Below are 22,466 nucleotides of genomic sequence, written 5' to 3'. Positions count from 1 at the left end.
GCCTCAGAATTCCCTGATATGCATGCACTTTGGATTCACAACTCTCTGAAGTGGGATTTACGAGGCAGCAAATAACCTTCATACAGTTCATTCATCCAGGCCTCCATGCGGCCCCGTTCAGTGCTGGTCTGAGCTCTTCTGGCACAGCTGGTTTGTTTCCCCCTGATTTTCTCCACAATCCTCTTTTTAAAACACACGTTATCTCATTTAAAAGTATCAACATAAACTAAACCATGAGAGCATTTCCTGTGTGTGAATATTTGCATGCTGCTTTGGGGTGTGGGATGTGGGGCAGCATTTTCATCCCTGAGACAACCCTACCTCACCTGAGTCATTCAGCAGATGGTAATCTTAGGACATTCAAGCAATGTGGGAGTGGCATCCTATATCAGAATCCTGCTTAGGTTTTGACCTGTTGAATCAGTCTATGCCTTTGAGAGATTATGAAATCCTTTAAACATTCTTATTGGCATTTACCTCTTAGAAACAGCCTGGTGCACACACATTAGAGCCAGGCAGATTTGAGTTCATATTCTCACTTCTCCAACCTATTAGTTCTTTGACCTGGGCAGGTACTAACCTTCTCCACACCTCAGCTAAATCCCATGTAAAATGACGATCCTCACAGATCATCATGAGGGTTGAGTGGAGTAACCAGAGCAAAGCACTCAGTCCCATTCCTGCTGCTGAAGATGCCTGGGAAGTGCCAGCTTCCCTCCTGATCTGAGGTGGCAAGCTTCTTCCCAGAGTCAGGTGCAGGACTAAAACTGGACTCCACGCTTCCTATCAGAGAAACTTCTGGCCCTCTTCAGTCCTGATCATATGATCTTCCCCACTAGGCAGGAAACACAATAAGCTGTCCTAATTTAGGGCAAGAGTGAAACCATGAAATCAAGATTTTCATGTGCTCTCACAGTAGTTTGACATCAATCTCCCCAGAGTAGGAATTAAGTAAAACAGGGTATTTGGCATCCAGATGTGGGTTAATCAAGGCTCCCTTTCTCTGGGTGTCCAAACTTCCCCACTTACTAGAGACTGAAAGTTTTCTCAGGACATGAACTCAGTTTTAACCCAGAAATACGGGGAAACAGGGGCAGTGGGTCATCCTACCAACATTCTTCCACCTCAGGCAGGGCTCAGATGAGCCCTGGACAAATGAGGAGGGATCTACCTTCTAGGCCTAGGTGCACCAGGCAGGTAAGTGATCTTGGGTCTTGAATCCCCCAGGAAGCTGGGAGGGTGGAACCAAGTGATTCCTAGCATTACTTCCAGCCTTCAACGTCTGTGCTCCTGGCCAAGTGGTCTCTGCCCATCTCAGCAGAGGTCCACACGAACCATCTTTCTTTGGTTCCCCCCACACACCTACAAGGGAAACAGTATGAGAGCTCCTTGGGCACCTTGGACATGCCCCTTTCTGAGCTGTGGATTCTGCAGTCCTGCCCTGCCACACAGTTTAGGAAGGAACACGGTCCTCAGGTGCTGATGTGTCAGCCTGGCTCCACCCAGTGTGCTGTTTACCTCCAACAGGGCTCCAGAGACAGCTTTGGAGACCACTCAGAAGAAACATTGCCACTTCTCCAGAACTGGCCTGTTCTGGTTCTCCATGTCTGAAAACTGGACTTCCTCTCAAAGTCACGGGAAGGCTTGCAGTCCCTTACCAACAACCTTCTGACTGGATATAAACCAAGCCCTTAGGTCCCATTTGTTATGTGTTCTGCTTTTTATTTAGTTTAGAAATCAAAGTGTTAGGCTGCCAGGGTGAAGGGCCACCAGAGATTAAAATTAACCTCTCTGGGGTTGCCTGGGTGGTTCAGTGGGTTAAGCATCTGACTTCGGCTCAAGTCATGATCTCAAGTTTGTGAGTTCAAGCCCCGAGTCCAGATCTGTGTTGATAGCTCAGAGCCTGGAGCCTCCTTCGAATTCTGTGTCTCTGCCCCTCCTCCTCTCATGCGCACACTCTTTCTCTCTCTCAAAAATAAAAATAAAAATAAAATAAATAAAATAAAATAAAATAAAATAAACCTCCTCAGGAGGTGAAAATATTTGTCATTTACAATTTGCATGTTTGATTCTCTGCTGCTTGATTCTTTTAATACTATTTGGACTTTGAGATTTGTTTGTGGTTCAGATGGGCTGGCCACCAAATAGAAACCAAAAACCATATTGAAGTTCATAAATTAGAGTCACAGCACCACTCACTGTATCTATTTCCTTTCTTCCCTTTCTTCCCTCCCTCCATCATCTCTCCTTCCCTTACTTCAGTGCCACCCATCTTTACCTGCCTATCATATATTTTATTGTCTATCCATCTACCTACCTATCATCTATCTAAGTATCATCTATCTATCTATCTACCTACCTACCTACCTACCTATCATCTATCATCATCTATCCTTCTATCCATCCTTAGGGAATATCTGATCCCCTACTAGAATGTTCAGCCCATCATGGCAGGGAGCTTGGAGACTCCCCAGTGCCTCATATAGTATTTGGCTCCTCAGCAAATGCATGTGGGTAAATTCTGCCTGTTGCTATCAGAGGGTTGTCCTTGATCACCATCAATATTGCCCAGTAGCACAGCTGTTTCAATACCACCAGGTGTACAGTAAGACGTGGGGTTAATTGGCAACATGGTGTCCTGTTTTGGCACTTGTGACTAAGAGTCCTACTTAAGCTGAAAAACGACGATACCACAGGCCACACTGAAGCCAAGATCCAGGTCTTTCCATTTCTGTTCCTATGGTTCAGACTGTTGCTAAGGAAATGAATATTCTATTTTGACCTAAAGACAAATAGTTATTAATGGTTTAATACATTCTCCCTTTCAGATAGCCTTCTAATTTTACAACAGTTTTCAAGGAGATAACATGAAGATGACAATTAATTGTAGAATTTGGGGTATTGTAGCACAATTAATTAGGAAAGTATCATTGGGTAGGAACACATTTTCTGATGTGTCTGTATTTTCTCCCCATCAGCTGCTCCCAGATGCTTCCATGACCAGAATTATAAGTTCCTGGTTGAGAACTCAGTTTCCTCCTTTTCAATGTTTCCGCTCTGGAACATTTAAATATTATAAAAATCTATTTATTTTATTACTGAAAATACAAGCAAAGTTTAAACACCACTGTTCATCACTTCATTGCTTCTGTTTGGCTGAATTTTGAAAAAGGGTAACTGAGAGGTCAGAGCTCAAGTACGCGTGCAGGAAGAAACAGACAGCTGCTCTGCACTGTTTCTAGACAGGACCTGAGAGAGCTTCCAAGGTGCCTGGGAGTTTTCAGTTGTCTTCATGGAAATGTAGAGTGGCTCATTTGTTCTCCAAAGAATGCCTGTCTTTGGATGCCAGCATGGGTATGGGCAAAAGCCACCGCAGGACTGAAAAAGAAGCCAGTCTGGCTCTTTCAGGGCAGCAATTCAGTGATCAAGCTGCCCTACCTGCCTCCCTCCTACCTCTCCAGTCTAAGCAGACGCTGGCAGCAAACTTGGTATTTGTAGAGGTTGCCTTCCCTAATGAGTTCACTAACGTGAAAGGTTACAAACTGTACTTTCTTTTTATCTTTGTGCCCATTTTCCAATATTGACATTAACAAAACATGAGTGAAAATATGTTAAAGCAAAAGACTGATGAAACAATTAAAGAAAAACAACATGCTGAATATTCAGAACTGTTTATACTGCCTTCCACTTCCAGAGAGAGCCAGAGACTTCCACGCCATCTGACTTGCCTACAAGACTTCCTCATTTTTGCTGATAATCTCATATTAGGGGAAAACGGAGACACAAAAGACAGGAGTGATTACAATATGCACACTCTGGCTTCAGTGTCCTTATGCTGCACAGATTCATAAAGAGTAAGAAATGATAAAAAATACTTTATTTCTTTAATACAGAATACATAATATTGCACTCTAGTTGCAGGTAGTGTGTAGAAAAATCTCTTTAAAAACCACCATAACAATCATCTGGGCCTGATGTTTTATGGTATCACCAACTGTAACCATGGCATTGAACTTTGAACCTACTGAAAAGGGCAACGTTTAATAAAGCCTTCTTTTTATGTCAGTGTCAGTGACCAGTAGTTTAAAAACCATATATGAGGAAACTTTACAGTTACATAAGTACCTTTCAGTCAGGGGCATTGTTAATCTATACCCGTATATTAGTGAAAAGGATACTGTCAAGCTATTTTCCTTGCTTTATCAATAATTATTTGTTTTCATTGTGTTTAATCATATTATTTTACATGTTATTCTTTCATGAACAAACGAAACTATTTTGCATTAGTAATTATTGTTATCCTTGTGAGAAGCAATTACAAGCTTTGCATTCAGACTGAGTTTCAAATTTGATTTTCTCAAAGTCTCCAGCAGACCGGGGTAATTCAGGGTTAAGAAGGGACTTCTCCCCTCCACCCGCACACTTGGAACCTGACACTAAGGCATGAACCTGAATGGAGGAGACAGACCCTCAATGGCCCCTGTTGGAGCCTGGAGACACGCTGTTCCTCTTCTCCACTCCCACCTCCGAGATCTGCTTCTGAATTAGCTCAGGGCTGAATCCTTCCCAGTACCTCCACAGAAGCATAGATGCTTCTGGAAGATCTTGGTGCTTTTAAATACAACCAATTTGTTTATGTGAGTCTGGTGAGTCTGTGCCATTCTTATCTAAGGTAAATATGATTGAGGTTTCAGTTCATCCTATTCTGACAGAAGAAAGGCACAGAACAGTTTTACTTGAAGCACTGACATGCACAATTAATGAAACATCTGCAAATAAGGGAGCTGAGCATATGTAAAGAGCCTTTTAAAAAAACCTCCTCTCATCTTTGACATTATCTTTTTAAACCACACTCCATTCAACAGCAAAGTAGCAGGCTTTTTAGAGGAACAGTTGAGAGAAAATTCTTAAAGCATGGAACTGTTGTCTTTAAATAGTCTACAATGAGAAAGATACATCCATGGGCCAACAGAGCCTCCAAAAATGCATATGTGGGATTTATCTGAAAACATATCACTACAGTACTGAGTACTTTATAGAGTAGTGAGTACTCTGCTTAGTCAGAAGTTGAATATTGAATGAAACAACATACACAAAAACAATACCAAGGAGAAAATGATTTAAAGCTGTACGATAAAAATTAAAACCATATGATATTAAGGAAAACTATTTGGAGACCAATACTGGTAAAAATAAATAGTAAGTAGCTCTAAGACAAACTCTCACAGTAAAAGTTACAAAATTAGAACACAATATTAAACAAGTACATGAACATATCAAAATGTATTGGTTTATAAAATGTTCTACCATTGAGAAGCCCATTTTTCTCCCCTCCATATTGTTCTCCATAACTTGTTCCTGAAGAGACAGATTTTGTTAAAACACAATAAGCTTCAAAAGAGTCAACTGGGTTACAAGTTTTCTTTGGGTTGTCATCATTGATATAAAATTTATCTCCAAAGCCTCTAAATATAAAATATATGCAGCCTGGGTGTCAGGAATGGGTTAGGATCACAGTAATTCCCTACTGACAGCATTCTGATTCTGGAGTCTGCCAGCAGCCCAGAGCCTGCCCCTGGTCTCAAACACATCCCTTGCAGAGAAGGGTAAGCTGGTGCCATATCTGGGATGTGTGTGATCCATGAAGGTGGGAATTAGGCATATGGGCATGGTGTGTTCCACGTAACCCATGGCTCTCTGCTTTGGACAGTTGGGAACCAGAGCCCCGTGGAGGCATGCTCTACATGGTGCAAAGGAGGAAGGTTGCTGTGGATGTGAGGAAAGGAAGTTCTCAATTCTCCTGCCAGCCATCAAAACCAGGGGTTTTAGTGGTATCAACTCTAACTTCTCTTTTAATGGCACGTCCACATGTCTGTAACCCAATAGGAGTGGCATCACTAAAATGACCTTGTAGTCCTCAACTTATTTTCAAAGTGCTTTTTGCAGATTAAGTGGCCGTGATGCTCATAAAATGGAGGTGTGAGTGTGAGTATGTGAGTGTGGGTTTGCTCTTGGTTAGCCACAGTGTTTAAGAAGAATGTACCTTCTCATGACCACAGAATTTTGATTTAATTGGTGCCAAACAGTCCAATCTGATTGAAGGCAGTAAATACGACAATATTCATGCTTGGTTTTCATACTCTTTGCCTTTTTTTCTTTTCAAAATCAATTTAGATATCAGTAAAATTCACCATGGTACCTCTTTGTCAACAAGCAAGGCAAAAAGATGCCCCTGAAAATATTTCCAAGCAGTTTTCCCCTCCTCTGCTGCCCTCTGGAAGCAAGGATAGGTCTACGTCAAGCAAGAAAATATTTCCCAGAGCTTCAGCTGTGTCTTCACAGCTACAGCTCAGCTGATTTCCAAGTTCCAGGTTCCCTTCTTCTCCATAGCATTTCAAAGCTTCTGAATTAAGTAAGATTCTTCAATGGGATGCTTTACTCCTGAGAAAACAGCAATCACGTGGCCACCTGGGTGCATTGGACAAATCCTGTGGCAGTGAGGATGGACCTGGGTCCCCAGTCATCCATGACATACTTCAAGGAGCCCCCACAATCGGGAAGCCTTGCTTCCTAAGGAGTAAGGAAAAGGCAGTGAATCAACACCAGTCGGTCCAGGCAAAAGTTGTAAAGCCAAAATTATACTACAAAGTTGGGTCCCTTAGTCTTTGGTTTTGTTGTATCTTCAGTATTTTCAATTGTGAAAAGAAGTTGGTAGCCTTAGAGGCAGCTATCATCTGGTTTCTGTGAGAACAAACAGTCATTCCCCTCAAGCCTTTTTATAGACTTTTCAAATTTCTGTTTGCCTCCAACTAGAAAAGTTATCTTTAATGTTGGTCAGGCCAGTGCTAATCATCACAGAGGTTGACAACAAACTGAAAAGAAGGCAGGCAGTCCAAATAAATACGTGAAGACTGGGAGATTTGCCCTTTTCACACACAAAGCTCTCTGAAAGGCCCAGGGGCTGGCCTGAAGACAGAAAGGGTGGCCTTCTAGCTACTCGAGCCACTTGTTTACCTAAAACCCAGTCTCAGATGGTGACTGGAGAGCTTCCCAGGTCAAAAAAGAAAAGAGCAGAAAGGCTGGTCCCAGCTTGCTCTACCCCCAGGGCATCTTTGCAAAGGAGGACACACAGTTCTACCCTACCAGCTCTCAGTGGGCTTCTGCTGCTCCTTCTTGTATCTAAGAGAAGTGTGAGAACATCTGAGCTTTTTGCCTTGAAAATGAACAATGTTTATCCCTAATTAGCCCAAAGAACAGAGTGCCATTCTTTTACAGCAATACTGACATCAGTATCTTTTATATTCTATGAGAAAGACAGAAAACCAGAGAGACCTAACTCTTGGCAGCCCTACCATTGTGCTGACTTGAAGGACAGGAAGATGACTAAACACCAGCAGATGAAAAGCAACGTTCATGAATTACACACTGGGAAACAGAATGCCCGAACTACCCATGTATAACTACTGCTCACAGATCCCCAGTGGGACTGCATGTAGATTCTGTAAGTTATTCTCCAGTTCTGATATTTTCAACTTTGAAAAGTAAGCATTTTTACTCTATTGGGTAACAAACTTATGAACTTCTTATTTAATTTGTGATGGGATATTTTTATTTTAATTTATCTCTATTTACCAAAGGACAAAGGCTACTATATAAAATATATTTGTTTTCCTTCTCATTTAGAAAGAATACCTTTGTTCATCTCAGATTTTCTGAATTTTTCATGAAATCCTAAAATGAATCCATATGGATTCCCACACAAATATCCTGATAAACTAGAGAAAAACTACAGCTTGCATTATTGCTTGCACAGCTTCCAGAAGTCAAGAAATTAGCATCAGACAAGTAAGCCTGTGAAGACCCTTTTTGTCCAAGCTGTCAGATGACTCTCGCAGAGGGGGATAGTGGCTGCCACACTCTGTGCTTTGGGTCCTGTCTCTCTCTGCTGGCTCTCCTCTGAAGAGACCAACATCTGGAGGTGCTGAGTTGAGGGGCTGCAGTCATGTACAGAATTTGCACAGTCCCAGTGAGTTGAACAAAGCCCAGGGGACTCACTTCCTCCAGGATCACCCAAGCAGCCAGACTTTGGGTCTCCTGCAATGAAGTTTCAAAGAATGCGAACTACGGTTTTAGGGGAGCAGATTTGTGAAGCATATCTTTCAGTGCTGGTGATTGCCAGTGACATACAGAATGGCGGGCAGTCACTTGGTCACACCCATCTCCCTTCTCTGAGCAAAAGCAAACAGCTCAGAAGGAAGATGACGGTTTCCCACTTGAACCAGTAAGATTAAGGGAAAGGGAAAACCACTCCTCTCCTGCATGGAGTCACCCTGGCAGTTTCCTAAACCCTCTGTCACTTTTCCTCTTGCCTCAACTACTTTTCTTTGTCATAAAAGTGAATGTTTTCACAAGCTAATCCAGCTTCTTCCATTTTTCATAGGCTTAAACCTAAAAGGGGCTTCAAAAAGTCACTTCACAGATGGATTCCTAAACTCTCTTTCAAGGTCACTGCTTTGACATTGGAGATTGGGCGTGATGAGGGTGCATCTGGGTTGGGAGGGATAAGAATGGAGTCTGTTGGGGTGCCTGGGGGGCTCAGTCGGTTAAGCGTCCGATTTTGGCTCAGGTCACAATCTCACGGTTCGTGGTTTCGAGCCCTGCGTCAGGCTCTGTGCTGACAGCTGGGAGCCTGGAGCCTGGTTTGAATTCTGTGTCTCCCTCTCTCTCTGCCCTTCCCCCACTTGTGCTCTATCTCTCTCTGTCTCTCAAAAATGAATAAATGTAAAAAAAATTAATTTAAAAAAACAGAATGGAGTGTGTTGATCTTTACTGTGTCAGGTTTTATTTTGTTTTGTTTGTGCATCATCTTGTTACCTCAGCACTATTTATACCCCCAATTCTACCTACTCTTTGTGTGCTGTGGCAAGCTGGAGGGAACTTATTTACACATTTACTTTTTACATACTCCAATAGATAATGGTTTTGTTTTCTTTTTCTAGGTTCCAACCATGAAACACAGATACACAGACTATTAACTATACAGAATCAAAAAAGTAGAGAGGTTGGAAATTATCTGCCTATCTGCCTTCCTTTTATGGACAACAGAAGGCTAAGGCGCAGGAGTAATTCTAGGGGAAGACACCTCCCAATTCCCCCATTTAGTGCTCTGTCCACTAACCATGTCCCTCTAGAACGAACCACGCCAGTCCCTACCACTCTCCTCCTCGACACCAACGTGTTCATGGCAGCTTCGCGGGAACGTATTCACCTCAGTTCCAGAAGATAATTTGTGAAAAATACAATGTGTTGTTCTTGCTATTTTTAATTCAAATTCTCACTGTCTATATATTCAATCACATTCAATAAATTATGTGGAAAAACTTAAGTCACAATTCTTCTGAGTCCAATCTATTTCTCCTTGTTAATTTTCACACCTGTGCTAAGGCCATGTCTACTCAGGGAAGTTATGCCCTTCTTCAGTCCATAAACATGTCTTCTAGTGGCCTGCCCACCATTCCGAAGACTGACACCGTGTCTTCACTTAGTTTATATCAAGGGCAGACAAAAAACTTCCATCTCATGATTTTTTTTAAAAAAATCGATAGCAAGTTGTCATTGAAGGGTAAGAGAAAAAAATACAGTGCAATGTTTAAATTCTTGGTTCTTAAAGAGAACCCTGAGAAGATACCTTCTCTTCTCCCTTCACTACCCCCAAAATGCCCTCACCACATGTGCCTGGAAGGAAGAGTAGGTGTCATAAGGATAAACATTCCTTAGTTCCTCAGTGAAAAATAACTTGAGAACAACCCTGTACTACTGGTGTCCAAGGCCAAGAAATTTATCTCCCGTATGATAAAAGGCAAATAAACTACATAATCACAGCTGTGTGGATTTCAAAGACACCCAGCTGTAACTGGGTCCAGTTCAACAAACTGATGCCCCTTCTTGTGAACTAAGACCCTCCTTAGAAAGTTCTCAAAACAAACAAAATTTAGCCAAAGGGAGACCTTGGCAGCTAACTGAATGCCAACCTGGTAAGGTCCTGTAGAGTCCTCCCTCTCTGACACGCTCGACGAAGGCCTCCAGGACCATGCACACACAGAGCCTTTCTTTCTGCTGGAGGGGAGTTGGCAGTCCCACCCTAGGGTTGCAGGTGGACCAGTAAGCTCTGATGCAACCTCGGGGTGCCTGCAGTTCAATTCCCACAGACCCTAGCGCTCTGGGGCTGTTGTCAACACAGGAAATAATCGCTCTCTGACTGAGCATTTCATAACTCTAATTTCTCCTCTTATCAGAATTACCATTCCAGGGAGTCAGAAGCAAAACACTCAAAAGAAAGGGTGCTGGGTCTGCAGGGGACCTGGGTTGGTGGCTCTTCCGCTCTTCAGCGGCAGTCCCTTGGAGGCACGAACCTCCGTGTCTCAGTATCTAGGGTCCCGTGCAGGGTTAGAGAACTGGCTCCATCCAACTCGGCCAACCCCACCAACCCTTACAGACACCCCTCCGGGCTTTACGGTTGCACACCTGGGGTCCAAGTCTCCCCAGAGCGCGAGCTGTCACGCCGGGCCCTGCAGCCCCTGGCCGGGCGTCTCCCGGGCTTTCTTACAGGTGTACAGCCACTTGATGATGCGGGCGTTCCTGTCGACGACCGACGTGGTACTGGGCACCTGCTCGGTCAGCTCCTCCTCCTGTAGCCCCTCTTCGTCGCCGCTGTGCCGGGAGAAGCCGCTGTCTGAGGTGGCGACGCTCACGCTTCGAACCTTGAGGGTGACGCGGTCCGACCCCGCCGAGAAGTTCTCCCTCCCGAGCGCCTCCACCACCTCGGGCTCCAGGCCGCAGAACTGGAAGAAGGTGTCAAATTCCGCCAAGGACGCGGAGCAGCGGGAGCTGAGGTCCGACTGCGAGCGCTGCAGCCCCCCGCGCCTGGCCCCGCGCAGCTCCGGGCCCCGGGGCGCAGCCCGGACTCTGCTGGGCGTCCCAGAGGGCGCGGGGGACGCCGGGGGCGAGGGAACGCCGGGGGCCGCGGAGGCCGCCGTGGAGCCGGGCTCGGGCTGGACAGCCCCCTCGGGCCCGGCCCTGACCTCCCCTCCCACGCGGGTCGTCTCCGGAGGCAGCGGCGTCTTGTCCCTGCCCGGCCCCTGGAAGAGCTTCCTCACCAGGCCCCCCATGGAGCTGTGGGCGCCCTGTCCCCGGACGAAGTCGCATTTCTGCCGGTAGATGACCAGCGAGTCAGGCCTCAGAGGCTTCCGCGCAATGGCCCTGCGCGCCACGGCACCGGGGACGCGGGCCGGGGGCCGAGGGTCGCCCGCGGGCCCTTCGCTGGTCCTGGTACTGCTTCCCTCGGGAGCAGGGCCCGGGCCGCCTCCGGGCGGGCCCCGTACGTACTTGGCGCGGTCGGCCGCCAGCCTTTCCACCGCGCTCCTGCGTGCGGGCACCGCCGCGTCCCGCGCCCGGGGGCCCTCGGGGACCCCGGTCCGCCTCCGCTCATTCTGGGACGCGTCCGAGGCTGGCAGGGCACGCATCCTCTGGACTCTGCTGGTGCTCGGCGCCCCGCGGACACCCCTCCGCCTGCGGCTCCCGGGCGTCTCGGGCCAACTCCTAAGTCCGCGCCGGGCGGAGAATGGCGCCCAACTACCAGCCTGCCCAGGTCCAGGGTCTGAACTAACCCGAGTCCACACCTGTGGGCGAGCGACGCCGGCCCCGCCCCGTCGGCCCCGCCCCCAGGCTCCGCTCCGCCCCGCCAGCCCCCACCTCCTCCCCACCCGGCCGCTCGGTTTGCAGCTCCGCCCCTTGCCGGGCCCCGCCCCTCACCTCGCCCCGGCCCCGCCCCTCACTTCCCTCTGGACCCCGCCCCTCACCTCCCGCTGGGCCCCGCCCCTCACTGACCTCGGGAGCCCTCCCTTCACCTCCCGCCGGCCCCGCCCCTCTCCCCCCGCCGGGTAGGCACGCCAGGTCTTCAGCAGCACCTCGCCCTGCACAGCCAATCACCGGAGGGCTGCGGGGCCGACTGCGTCTGGTGGGCTGCGCACCTAGAAGAGACTGTAGGGTGCGGGAAAGTCCAGGCTGTCTCCCAGGGCGGAGGAGCCGGGAGCAACCGAGTTTGTTCAGCCCCAGATATCAGCAGCCTCCTCCCTGCCAAGGCTGCCTTAGGTCACCGCTGGCTGCTGCCATTTCTGGCGTGGGGGGAAGACAGAGGGACCAGGCTGCCCCCACTCCTGGGCAGGTGTCCTACATCCTTTGAATTCTTAAAGTGACCTCTGCGTGTTTCGAAACAACTTTGCTTAATTTTCTAAGCTCTACTCCTGAGCACGTACTTTTATCAGAAAGGAGACGGATATAAAAAGAAAGAAGACGAATCGCAGGACAGGGTTAGTGTATGTGTTAGGTAAAAAGAATGTGGACGCACAGCAGGGACCTGAATCGAGACCAGACTTGGTCACTGGCCTGCCATGGGTCGAACCCCGGTGGCCAGACCACCGGGTGCGGAGACTCGGGAAAATAGCAGGCTGGTGGCAGAGGCAAGGCTCCAAGGAGTTGGAAAAAAACCTGACAAAGTACCAAATAACTGCTGTTTTTACCGTAACCGAGGCAACGGGGAAACTGGTCACCAGGGCAGTGGATCCGCTTAGGAATGCTAAAAGTGTAAGAGGAAATAGTTCCAAAAGTTGGACAAAGGACAAGAAATATCAGCTGGACGAGTGAAATGTCCACGTTATCTCTTATGTTAAAGCCACCTCCAAGATACGCTGACCTTTCGAAGTTGAGGATGAGTGTAACGCAGCAGCCCGTGAATGGCGGACAGGAGGGTTCTTAAGGTCTGGGGCAGATTTTGTTTCACCTCTTGAGTGCCAGTGGACACCAAAAGGGGCTGGTAATGGGTCAGCAATTGCAGCACCGACTGACCACCATGCCCTGATGATTGGAGAACTGCAGCTGGGTTGTGCCAAATGGGTCCATAGACCTTAAATCCCTGTGAGGCTAAATCCCATAGTCAGGGATAGAAGCCCAACAAGAAATCAGGTCTCCTGAGAAACAGACTAACCAGATAGTATCCTGGGAAAATGTTATACTCGTGGGAAAAGAAGACTGATATACTAGGTAAGGGGGGGTGGGGAGGGATAGAGTAAGAGAGAGGCTTGGAGAGGGCAGGTGCTGTGTTGGACACATTGTGACTACAGTGTGATACTCCTGCTTGGTGGAGAGAGCTCGTGCCAGCCCCAAATCCAGCCTTTTGTCTGCTTAGGCAGCATGGTCTCTTGTCACTCAGAGGGAAAACAAAAAAAACAAAACAAAACAAAACCCCTGTGTTTAATTGCTTAGTCCAAAGTGACTACCTTGTCTAATTTGAGGCTATAAGGTTGGTCCTCTCGGGCCCTCTGGTTCCTCATCTGTAAATCAGAACTCATTATATCCACTTTGCTAGGGCTTTTGTTAAGTCAATGAGATTATGTACATAAAGAGCTTGGCACTATGTCTGGTACAGAGCAAATTTTCACCAAATGTTAAATTTATTATTTTGGTGATGATGGTTATAAGTTAGTCAGTGTTTATCAAGTTTTAAATACAGTTAGGAAATTCACATATGAGTACTGAACCTATTAAGAATAAAAGTAAAATTACTATAAATAAAGTTTTATTTAAGACATTGCTATGGGACAAAACTAATTACATTTTTATGCATAATTCTCCACTTATTAAACAGATAATTTATTGGGAAAATAGAATTGGAATAGTAAGATAATAAGAAGAAAATTGTCTAAATAAAGTGTCATTGTTGCTCAACTGGTAGCTTAAACTTGAAGCCTAACTTCCTTCCTGGTATCACCTCACTTGATCTTAGCCAAAAGGCCGAGAAGCAATTGTAGGTATCACCTCAAAAGACTTGGTCATAGAAGGAAAAAGTGCTTATGGACCCAATGATCTACAAACTCTACAGCTGGAAATTTATCCCAAGGAACATAGAAGAGATGCACACACAGTATGTGGATTTTAATTGCAGAGAAATAGTTGAAGTCAACCTACATTCAACAACAGGAGGAAGGTAACGTGTGACACTCCCATGCGGTAGTATTGTGGAACCATTTACAATCATACTTCTACAGGATATTTTATGGAGTAGGCAATTAGCATGATATATGTGATTTTTTAAATATTACAAATATAGTAGCAGTCTTAGATAAATTTCTAGAAACGAAGCCTCCTGACACTACGTCAGGAAGAAATGGAATATCTGAATAGATCTATAACTAGTAAAGAGATTGAATCAATAATCAAACATCTCCCGAAAAAGAAAAGTCCTGGACCTGATGATTTCATTGATCAAATATTTAAAGAACTAATACCAATCCTTCTTAGCTTTTTCCCAAAAATTGAAGATGAGGGAACACTTCTTAACTCACTCTATAAGGCCTGATTACCATGATACCAAAGCCAGACAAAGACACTGCAAGAATGCTACAGATCAATATCCCTATGAACATCAATGCAAAAATCCTCAACAAAATACTAGTGAACAGAATTCAACACGATATTGAAAAAAGTATACACATAACCAAGTGGAATTTATTCTTGGAATGCAAGGATGGTTTAACATATGAAATTCCATCAAAATAATGTGCCACATCCACAGAATGAAGGGAAAAAACACATGATCATCTCAATTGATGCAGAAAAAGCATTTGACAAAAGTCAATACACTTTCATGATAAAAACACTCAATAAACTAGGAATAGAAGGAAACTATCTCAACATAATAAAAGCCGTTTGTGAAAAACCCACAATGAATATCATATTCAATGATGAGAGATTGATTTTTTTTTCTCTAAGACCAGTAACAAGTCAGGGATTCTTGCTTTTACTATTTCTATTCATCATAGTATTGGAGGTTCTACCAGAGCAATTAGGCGAGAAAAAGAGATCAAAAACATCCAAACTGCAAAAGAAGTAAAATTTTCTCTGTTTGCAGATGATATGATCTTATACACAGGAAACCATAAAAATTACACACACACACACACACACACACACACACACACACACACACACAGAATGAAAGGTTGAATTCAGCAAAGTAGTAAGATAGAAAGTCAATATATAAAAAATCAAGTTCATTTTTATACACTAACAATAAACAATCTGAGAAGAAAATTACAAAAACAATTGTATTTATATCATCAAAAAATCAAAATACTTCAGAATTGAACAAGGAGGTTAAAGTCTTGTACAATGAAAACTACATTCCATGAAGAAATGAAAAACTACATTAATAAATGGAAACATATATCATGGAATAGAAAACAATCTTGTTGGGGGAGCCTGGATGGTTCAGTCAGTTAAGCATCCAATTCTTAATCTCTGCTCAGGTCATGATCTCACACTTTGTGAGTTCCCACATCAGGTTCTGTGATGATGGTGCAGAGTCTGCTTTGGATTCTGTCTCTCCTTCTCCCTGGCCCTCCCCCACTTGCTCTTTCTCTCTCTCTCTCTCTCCAAAAAAAAATAATATAAAATAATAATAATAATAATAAATAAATGTAAATAAATAAAAAGAGTAACTAAAAATAACCCCAATATTGTTAAAACGTCGATGCTACACAAAGCAATCTACAGATTCAATGTAATTCCTATCAAAGTTCCAATAACATTTTTTCAGAAATAGAAAAGCCAATCCTAAAATTCATATGGAATCTCAAGAGACTTCAAATAGCCAAATCTTGATAAAGAAGAATAAAACTGGAGGACACACACATCTGATTTCAAGAGTATGGTATTGCCATGAAAACCAATGGAATAGAATAGACAGCCCAAAAATACACTCTGATATATATAGTCCAATGATATCAACAAGGGGGCCAAGACCATTTAATGAGGGAGAGTAAAGGTTTTTCAACAATGGTGCTGGGAAAACTTGATATCCACATGCAAAAGAATGAAGTTGAACTTTTACCTAACTTCACATACACAAATTAACTCAAAATGGATCAAGAAACCTACATGTAAACCGAAAACAATAAAACTCTTAGAAAAAAACATAAACAAAATCTTCATGACATTAGATTTAGCAATGATTTCTTGCGTTTGATGCCAAAGCCATAGGTAACGAAAGGAAAATAAGCAAATTGACTTCATAAAAATTTAAAAATTTTATGCATCAAAAGACACTATCAACAAGAGTAAAACAGCAACCCATAGAATGACATAAAATATTTGCCAACCATATATCAAATAAGGGACTAATATCCAGAATATATAGAGAAATCCTACAACTCAATAATATGCGCGCGCACACACACACACACACACACACTAACAAACAGAAGAAAACAAAAAACCAATTCAAAAGTGGGAAAAGGACTTGAATTCACATTTCTCCAGGAAAGATTATAAAAATGGCCAATAAACACATGAAAAGATGCTCAATGTCAGAAATCATTATGTAAATGCAAATATCACCCCACAGCCATTAGTATGGCTAATATTTTAAAAAAGGAAGAAAACAACGAGTACTGATGAGGAATTGGAGAAATGGGGATCCCTGTGCACTTGTGGTGGGAATGTAAAATGTTATCATACTATGGAAAACAGCATGGTGGGTCACCAAAAAAATTAAAATAGAATTACTTTATGATCCAGCAATTCCACTTCTGGTTATACACCCAACACATTGAAAGCAAGGTCTCAGACAGACATTTGTACACCCATGTTCATAGCAGCCTTATTCACAATAGCTAAAGTACGGAAGCACCCACGTATCTATCAATGGATGAATGGGTAAACAACATATAGTATATCCATACAATGGAATATTGTTCAGCCTTAAAAGGAAGAAAGTTCTATAACATGCTGCAACACGAATGGACCTTCACATTACGCTAAGTGAAATAAGCCAGTCACAAAAAGACAAACACCATATGATTCCACTTATATGAAGTACTTAGAGTAGTCAAAATTATAAAGACAGAAAGTATAATAGTGGTTTCCAGAAGCTAGGAAAAGGGGAGAACGGGGAGTTATTGTTTAACAGGGACAGAGTTTCTGTTTTACAAGATGAAAAGTTATGCGGATGGCTGGTGGTGATGGAGCACAACAACGTGAATGTATGTAATACCACTGAACTATAATGTTATGACTAAAGATTTTAAAGCAAAATACTATTTATGAACACATTCATTTACAAATAACCACAATTGCTCTGAAACATATTAGTTAATTATCTTCAGATTGAATACACAGATAGAAAAACCATCGATGTGCTCATTCACCTTTCCTGTGACAATAGACTCTAGCTATAACATATGTTCACATAATGGTTTTAAAGTATTTGTTTGATTAAAATAGCACCGTAGCAATGAATTTCTTAATAGAAGTTTACATATCTTTTTAAAGTTTATTATTTGAATCAGTTTTGGTAATATGTACTCTTTGCTCAGTTAATGAGCTAAGAAGAACATGGAGATTACACGTGGAGTTTATCAGTCATTTAAAACTGCAAAATAATAGTAATCCAAAGCATTTTGATTCCCATCGATTTTATGCAACACTTATCGCCCATTGACAGTAAATTCCTAAAAGTCCTATGGAGAATATTCTTTAATTTGAAATTAAAGTAAAAAAAATAAATAAATGAAATACTTTATAAATGCATGTGGAGAGCAGTAATGTGGCTAATGCTTTATAATACATGATGGTCCAGATAAAAATTAAGGGAATCATCTGCTGTTTTTAATATGTGTACATACACATGCATGTGTGAATGTGTGTATAAAATGAGCTGTGTGTTTAACATATACATATATATGGCTCAGGGACGCCTGGGTGGCTCAATCTGTTAAACGTCCACTTCAGCCCAGGTCATGATCTTGGGGTTTGTGAGTGAGTTCAAGCCCTGCATTGGGCTCTCTGCTGCCAACACAGCCCACTTCAAATCTCTGTCTCCTTCTATCTCTGCCCATTTCCTGCTCATGCTCTCTCTCTCAAAAATAAATAAACATTAATATATTTTTCAATGGAAAGAACTTTGGAGTTAAAATTATGAAGCTTAGATCTGAATCCTGGGTATTTCCACACATAACTGAATGAAGGTGTTCACATCAGTTAAACTGAGTCTCAGATTCCTCACCACTAAAATGGGATAATAATATCTCCTTTCCTCTTTTATTTGAATTTTATAAAATTCAAATTAAGTAGCATCTATAGAAAGGACATTGGAAAATAGAGAGTGTTCTTTGAACCTAAGCTTCTATTGTAGGACACTTAGCTAAATTTTGTGCATAGATTAACCCAAATTGCTTAATAATCTTGAATGACTAAATAAATAAATCTTTTAAACATATTATTGGTACAGTAGTAAGGTTCTGTTAAAGATGTCCATAAGTCACTCTCTGAATGTCTACAGGTGCTCCTATGCCCATTCATCCCCTCCTAATTAAATTTGTTTTCTTCAATATATGAGTAATTAGGAGATATGCACACTTATTTATCATGGCATTTTGTTCTCTGTTATGATTAATTATTGAAGCTCCCTGACATATAACACCTAACTTAAAAATCATTACATGATCCAGCCGGCGCCTGGATGATTCATTTGGCTAAGCACCCGACTTAGGCTCAGGTCATGATCTCGTGGTTTCTGAGTTCCAGCCCCACATCGGGGCTGCTGTCAGCCTGTCAGTGCAGAGCCTGTTTTGGATCCTCTGTCCCCCTCTCTTTGCCCCTCCCCCGCTTGTGCTCCCCCTCCAAAAACTAAACAAATATTAAAAAAAATCATTAGCTTATTCTATTCTGAGACTAAGGAGGATAGGAAAAGCACACCCTTCCAGCTGTAGTGAAGCATTTTCCCTACAGACAAATTACTGGACATCATATTACTTAATAATGGCTACAGTGCTATTACTAGCAAAGTAGCTGAAACTATTCTGTCAACATCAAGTGACGGTTACTACAATAGTTCTATTTGGACACTATTTCAGCTACTTTATGAGCTAAATAATGGTTGTGATGGATTATCCATTAAATTACCGTTTATAACATTTTTATGTTATAATTTTATTTTATTACAATGAAAAGGTATATTTGGAGTTCTTTTAAATTTATTTACAAATGGACTTTGGAAACATATCCATTTGTAGTATGCCTATTGCTCTTGATTGTATCTTTTATAGCAAATGCATCGCATTTAACTACATATAACATAGTAATATTTTAAAACATTAACAAGAGCTTTTTCAGTATTTCCTTTTCCCACTAGGAGCATCTAAGTTGTTCTCTGCTCAATACTTCAGAAGAAGGAGATGACATGAGAGAGAATGAGAGAGAGAGAGAGAGAGAGAGATTCAGCAACATATTTCCTGGCATTCAGGAATAAGCAGCTTAGCCTTGGATAAAGGAGTGATTTTGGAGGAAGTGGTATGAGCTCAGTTCAAAAACAACAAAGCTGATTTAGGGTGGCAAATGATGTATTAAAAACCACTTTCCCTGGTTCCTTCCTACCTCCAGACTAGATTCAGAGAAAGAATAAAATCATGCCATTTGCAGCAACATGGATGGACCTGGAAGATATTATGCTAAGTGTAATAAGTCAGTCAGAGAAAGACAGATATATGTTTTCACTCATAGGTGGAACTTGAGAAACTTAACCAACGACCACAGGGGAAGCGAAGGGAAAAATAGTTACAAACAGAGAGGGAAGGAGGCAAACCATGAAAGACTATTAAGTACAGAGAACAAACTGAGGGGTGGATGGGGTGTGGGGAGAGGGGAAAATGGGGGATGGGCATTGAGGAGGGCACTTGTTGGGATGAGCACTGGGTGTTGTGTGTAAGCGACGAGCCACGGGAATCTATCCCCAAAACCAAGAGCTCGCTTTACACACTATATGTTAGCCAACTTGACAATAAATTATGGTTTAAAAAAAGAAAAAAAAAGAATTATTAGAACAAACAAGACACTTTAGCAATATTGTTGGACATAAGATCAACATATAAAAATCAAACGGTACTCATATACATGATATACAACAACCAACTTGAAAATATAGTAGAGAAAAATATTCAAGAGATAAAACTAAAAAAATCCAAGGTATATAGCTTAGTATATTCCAAGGAATCTGGTGAAGTAGCTCAAAAATACACAAAACCTGGATGTGGAATACTACAAAATATTTTTAAGGATATAAATGAAGATCTAAATGAACAAAGACACAACTTGCTCATAGATGGATGGACAATAATATGAAAATGTAGATTATCTTTTTTTCATAGAACTTGGCAATTCAAAAAATCATTTGCAAGAATAAAGGTCCAATGCACTATCTAGCATGGTAGCCACTAGCCACATGTACCTACTAAGCCCTTGAAGTGTGGCTAGTCTGAATTAAGATGCAGCAAAAATATTATATTTTATATTAAGAAAATGATATTTTGTGTATTTTGGATTAAATAAAATATATCTTTATTTTTTTAATTTTTTTAATGTTCATTATTTTTGACAGAGAGAGAGAGAGAGACAGTGTGAGCAGGGGAGGGGCAGAAAGAGAGGGAGACACAGAATCCGAAGCAGGCTCCGGGCTCCAAGCTGTCAGCACAGAGCCTGATGCGGGGCTCGAACTCGTGAACCACGAGATCATGACCTGAGCTGAAGTCGGTCGCTCAACGGACTGAGCCACCCAGGCGCCCCTAAATAAAATATATCTTTAAAGTTTTAAAAAAGAGTCAAGGCCCCAAAATAGCAGAATTTTTAAAAATTGAAACAAGGAGGACAGGATTTTTACTAACAGATATTTAAGACTTGTTATAAAATTACTTACTCTATTATTATTGATAGAGTATGACATTGTTGCAAAGACAGATAAACATAAGTTAAAAATAGTCTTGAATTAGATATAATATAGGGAGCATTTAAAATTCGTGATTGATAGGGGTACCTGAGTGGCTCAGTCGGTAAAGTGTCCAACTCAGGCTCAGGTCATGATCTCGCAGTTCGTGGGTTCCAGCCCCGTGTCAGGCTCTGTGCTGACAGTTCGGAGCCTGGATCCTGCTTCAGATTCTGTGTCTCCCTCTGTCTCTGCCCCTCCCCGACTCACGCTTTGTCTCTCTCTCTCTCTCTCAAAAATGAATAAACGTTAAATTTTTTTTTTAAATAAAATAAAATTAGTGGGTGGTAAATGTTCATAATAGTTTAGGGACAACTGTCTTTATGAATAGAAAATTACTCTATCTCTTCCTCTCAATAAACACAAAGTTTGTGGATTAAACTCTGATAGATTAAAGAACCAAAGTGTAAAAGTAAAAATATAATATTTAAAATTTTTATCAAGTGATTACTTAAATAAGACATAGATAATAGTAATAATAAGAGAGGTATTTCATAGTCCCAACACATCACAATTATAAAAACTTATGTATTACAAAAGAACATGAAATAAAAGGCAAGTCACACAATGGGAGAGGTTATGTACAACAGATCTAATTGACAAATGTTAGAATTCACTTTATGTGAAGAACCTCTACTAACAAATTAGGAAGCACAAATATTCCAATAGCCATATGTCAAAGGATATAAACAGGCAACTCACAGAAGAGAAAATCCAAATACCTGACAAACATATTGAAAGATGAAGCCCGTAATAATCAGAAATTATAAACAAGGAAATATTTCACACTGTCGTGATTGGCCAATCTTAAAACATTCTGACCATAGTATTGATTTACAGATAGTGAAATGTACACATACACCTGCTGATTGGAATATAAATTGGCAGAATCACTTTGGAGAACGATTGCACAATATCTGGCAAATTTAAAGATGAAAACACTCTGCCACTTAACAATTTGAATTAAAATAATTTTTTTAAATGTTTATTCAGTTTTGAGGGAGAGAGAGAGAGAGAGAGAGAGAGACAGAGCACGAGAGGGGGAGGGGCAGAGACAGAAGGACACAGAATCTGAAGCAGGGTGTAGGCTCCAGGTTCCGAGCTGTCAGCACAGAGTCCAACGCGGGGCTCAAACCCACAAACTGCAAGATCATGACCTGAGTTGAAGTAGGACGTTCAGCTGACTGAGCCACCCAGGTGCCCCAACAATTTAAATTTTGAGTGTATTGCCTAATTATAAACGTATTTATAAGGAAACATGACACATTTATGTGTAATAGAAAAAAAGAAAGGCAGCAACCTAAATATCCATTGGTAGGGAACTGTAAAGATAAATTTTGAATATTTATACAATGAATACATTGAAGTAGCTAACATGAATGAACTTTATTTATATGCATTGACTTGGATAAATCTGAAAAACAATGCTTTGTAAAAAGGAAATTACAGAATATTATGTACATTTTGATATCTTAATAAACTAAAAAGAAAGAGAACAATACAGTATTTTGCATATGCAACTAGTATACACCAAATCTACCCTAGAAGTTTCCTCTGGCGAGGGAGGTGGGACACGGGCTTCCACTCTGCTGCAATG

General features: G+C 42.1%; 1 protein-coding gene across 1 annotated transcript; it reads right to left on the bottom strand.

Moving 5' to 3' along the window:
- Nucleotides 1–3,855: 3,855 nt before the first annotated feature.
- Nucleotides 3,856–11,670, bottom strand: FAM110C (family with sequence similarity 110 member C). Its single transcript, XM_042933806.1, has 2 exons — nt 10,525–11,670; nt 3,856–6,570 (listed from the first exon to the last, which is right to left on the bottom strand). The coding sequence occupies exon 1, from the start codon at nt 11,520–11,522 to the stop codon at nt 10,557–10,559; it is 966 nt and encodes a 321-aa protein (XP_042789740.1). The 5' UTR covers nt 11,523–11,670; the 3' UTR covers nt 3,856–6,570; nt 10,525–10,556.
- Between the last annotated feature and the right edge of the window lie 10,796 nt (nt 11,671–22,466).

Source organism: Panthera leo, chromosome A3 (genome assembly GCF_018350215.1).
Source record: "Panthera leo isolate Ple1 chromosome A3, P.leo_Ple1_pat1.1, whole genome shotgun sequence".
Lineage (NCBI taxonomy): Eukaryota > Metazoa > Chordata > Mammalia > Carnivora > Felidae > Panthera > Panthera leo.
Note: the sequence above shows the minus strand (reverse complement) of the source record. Positions and strands in the feature narration are given on the sequence as shown.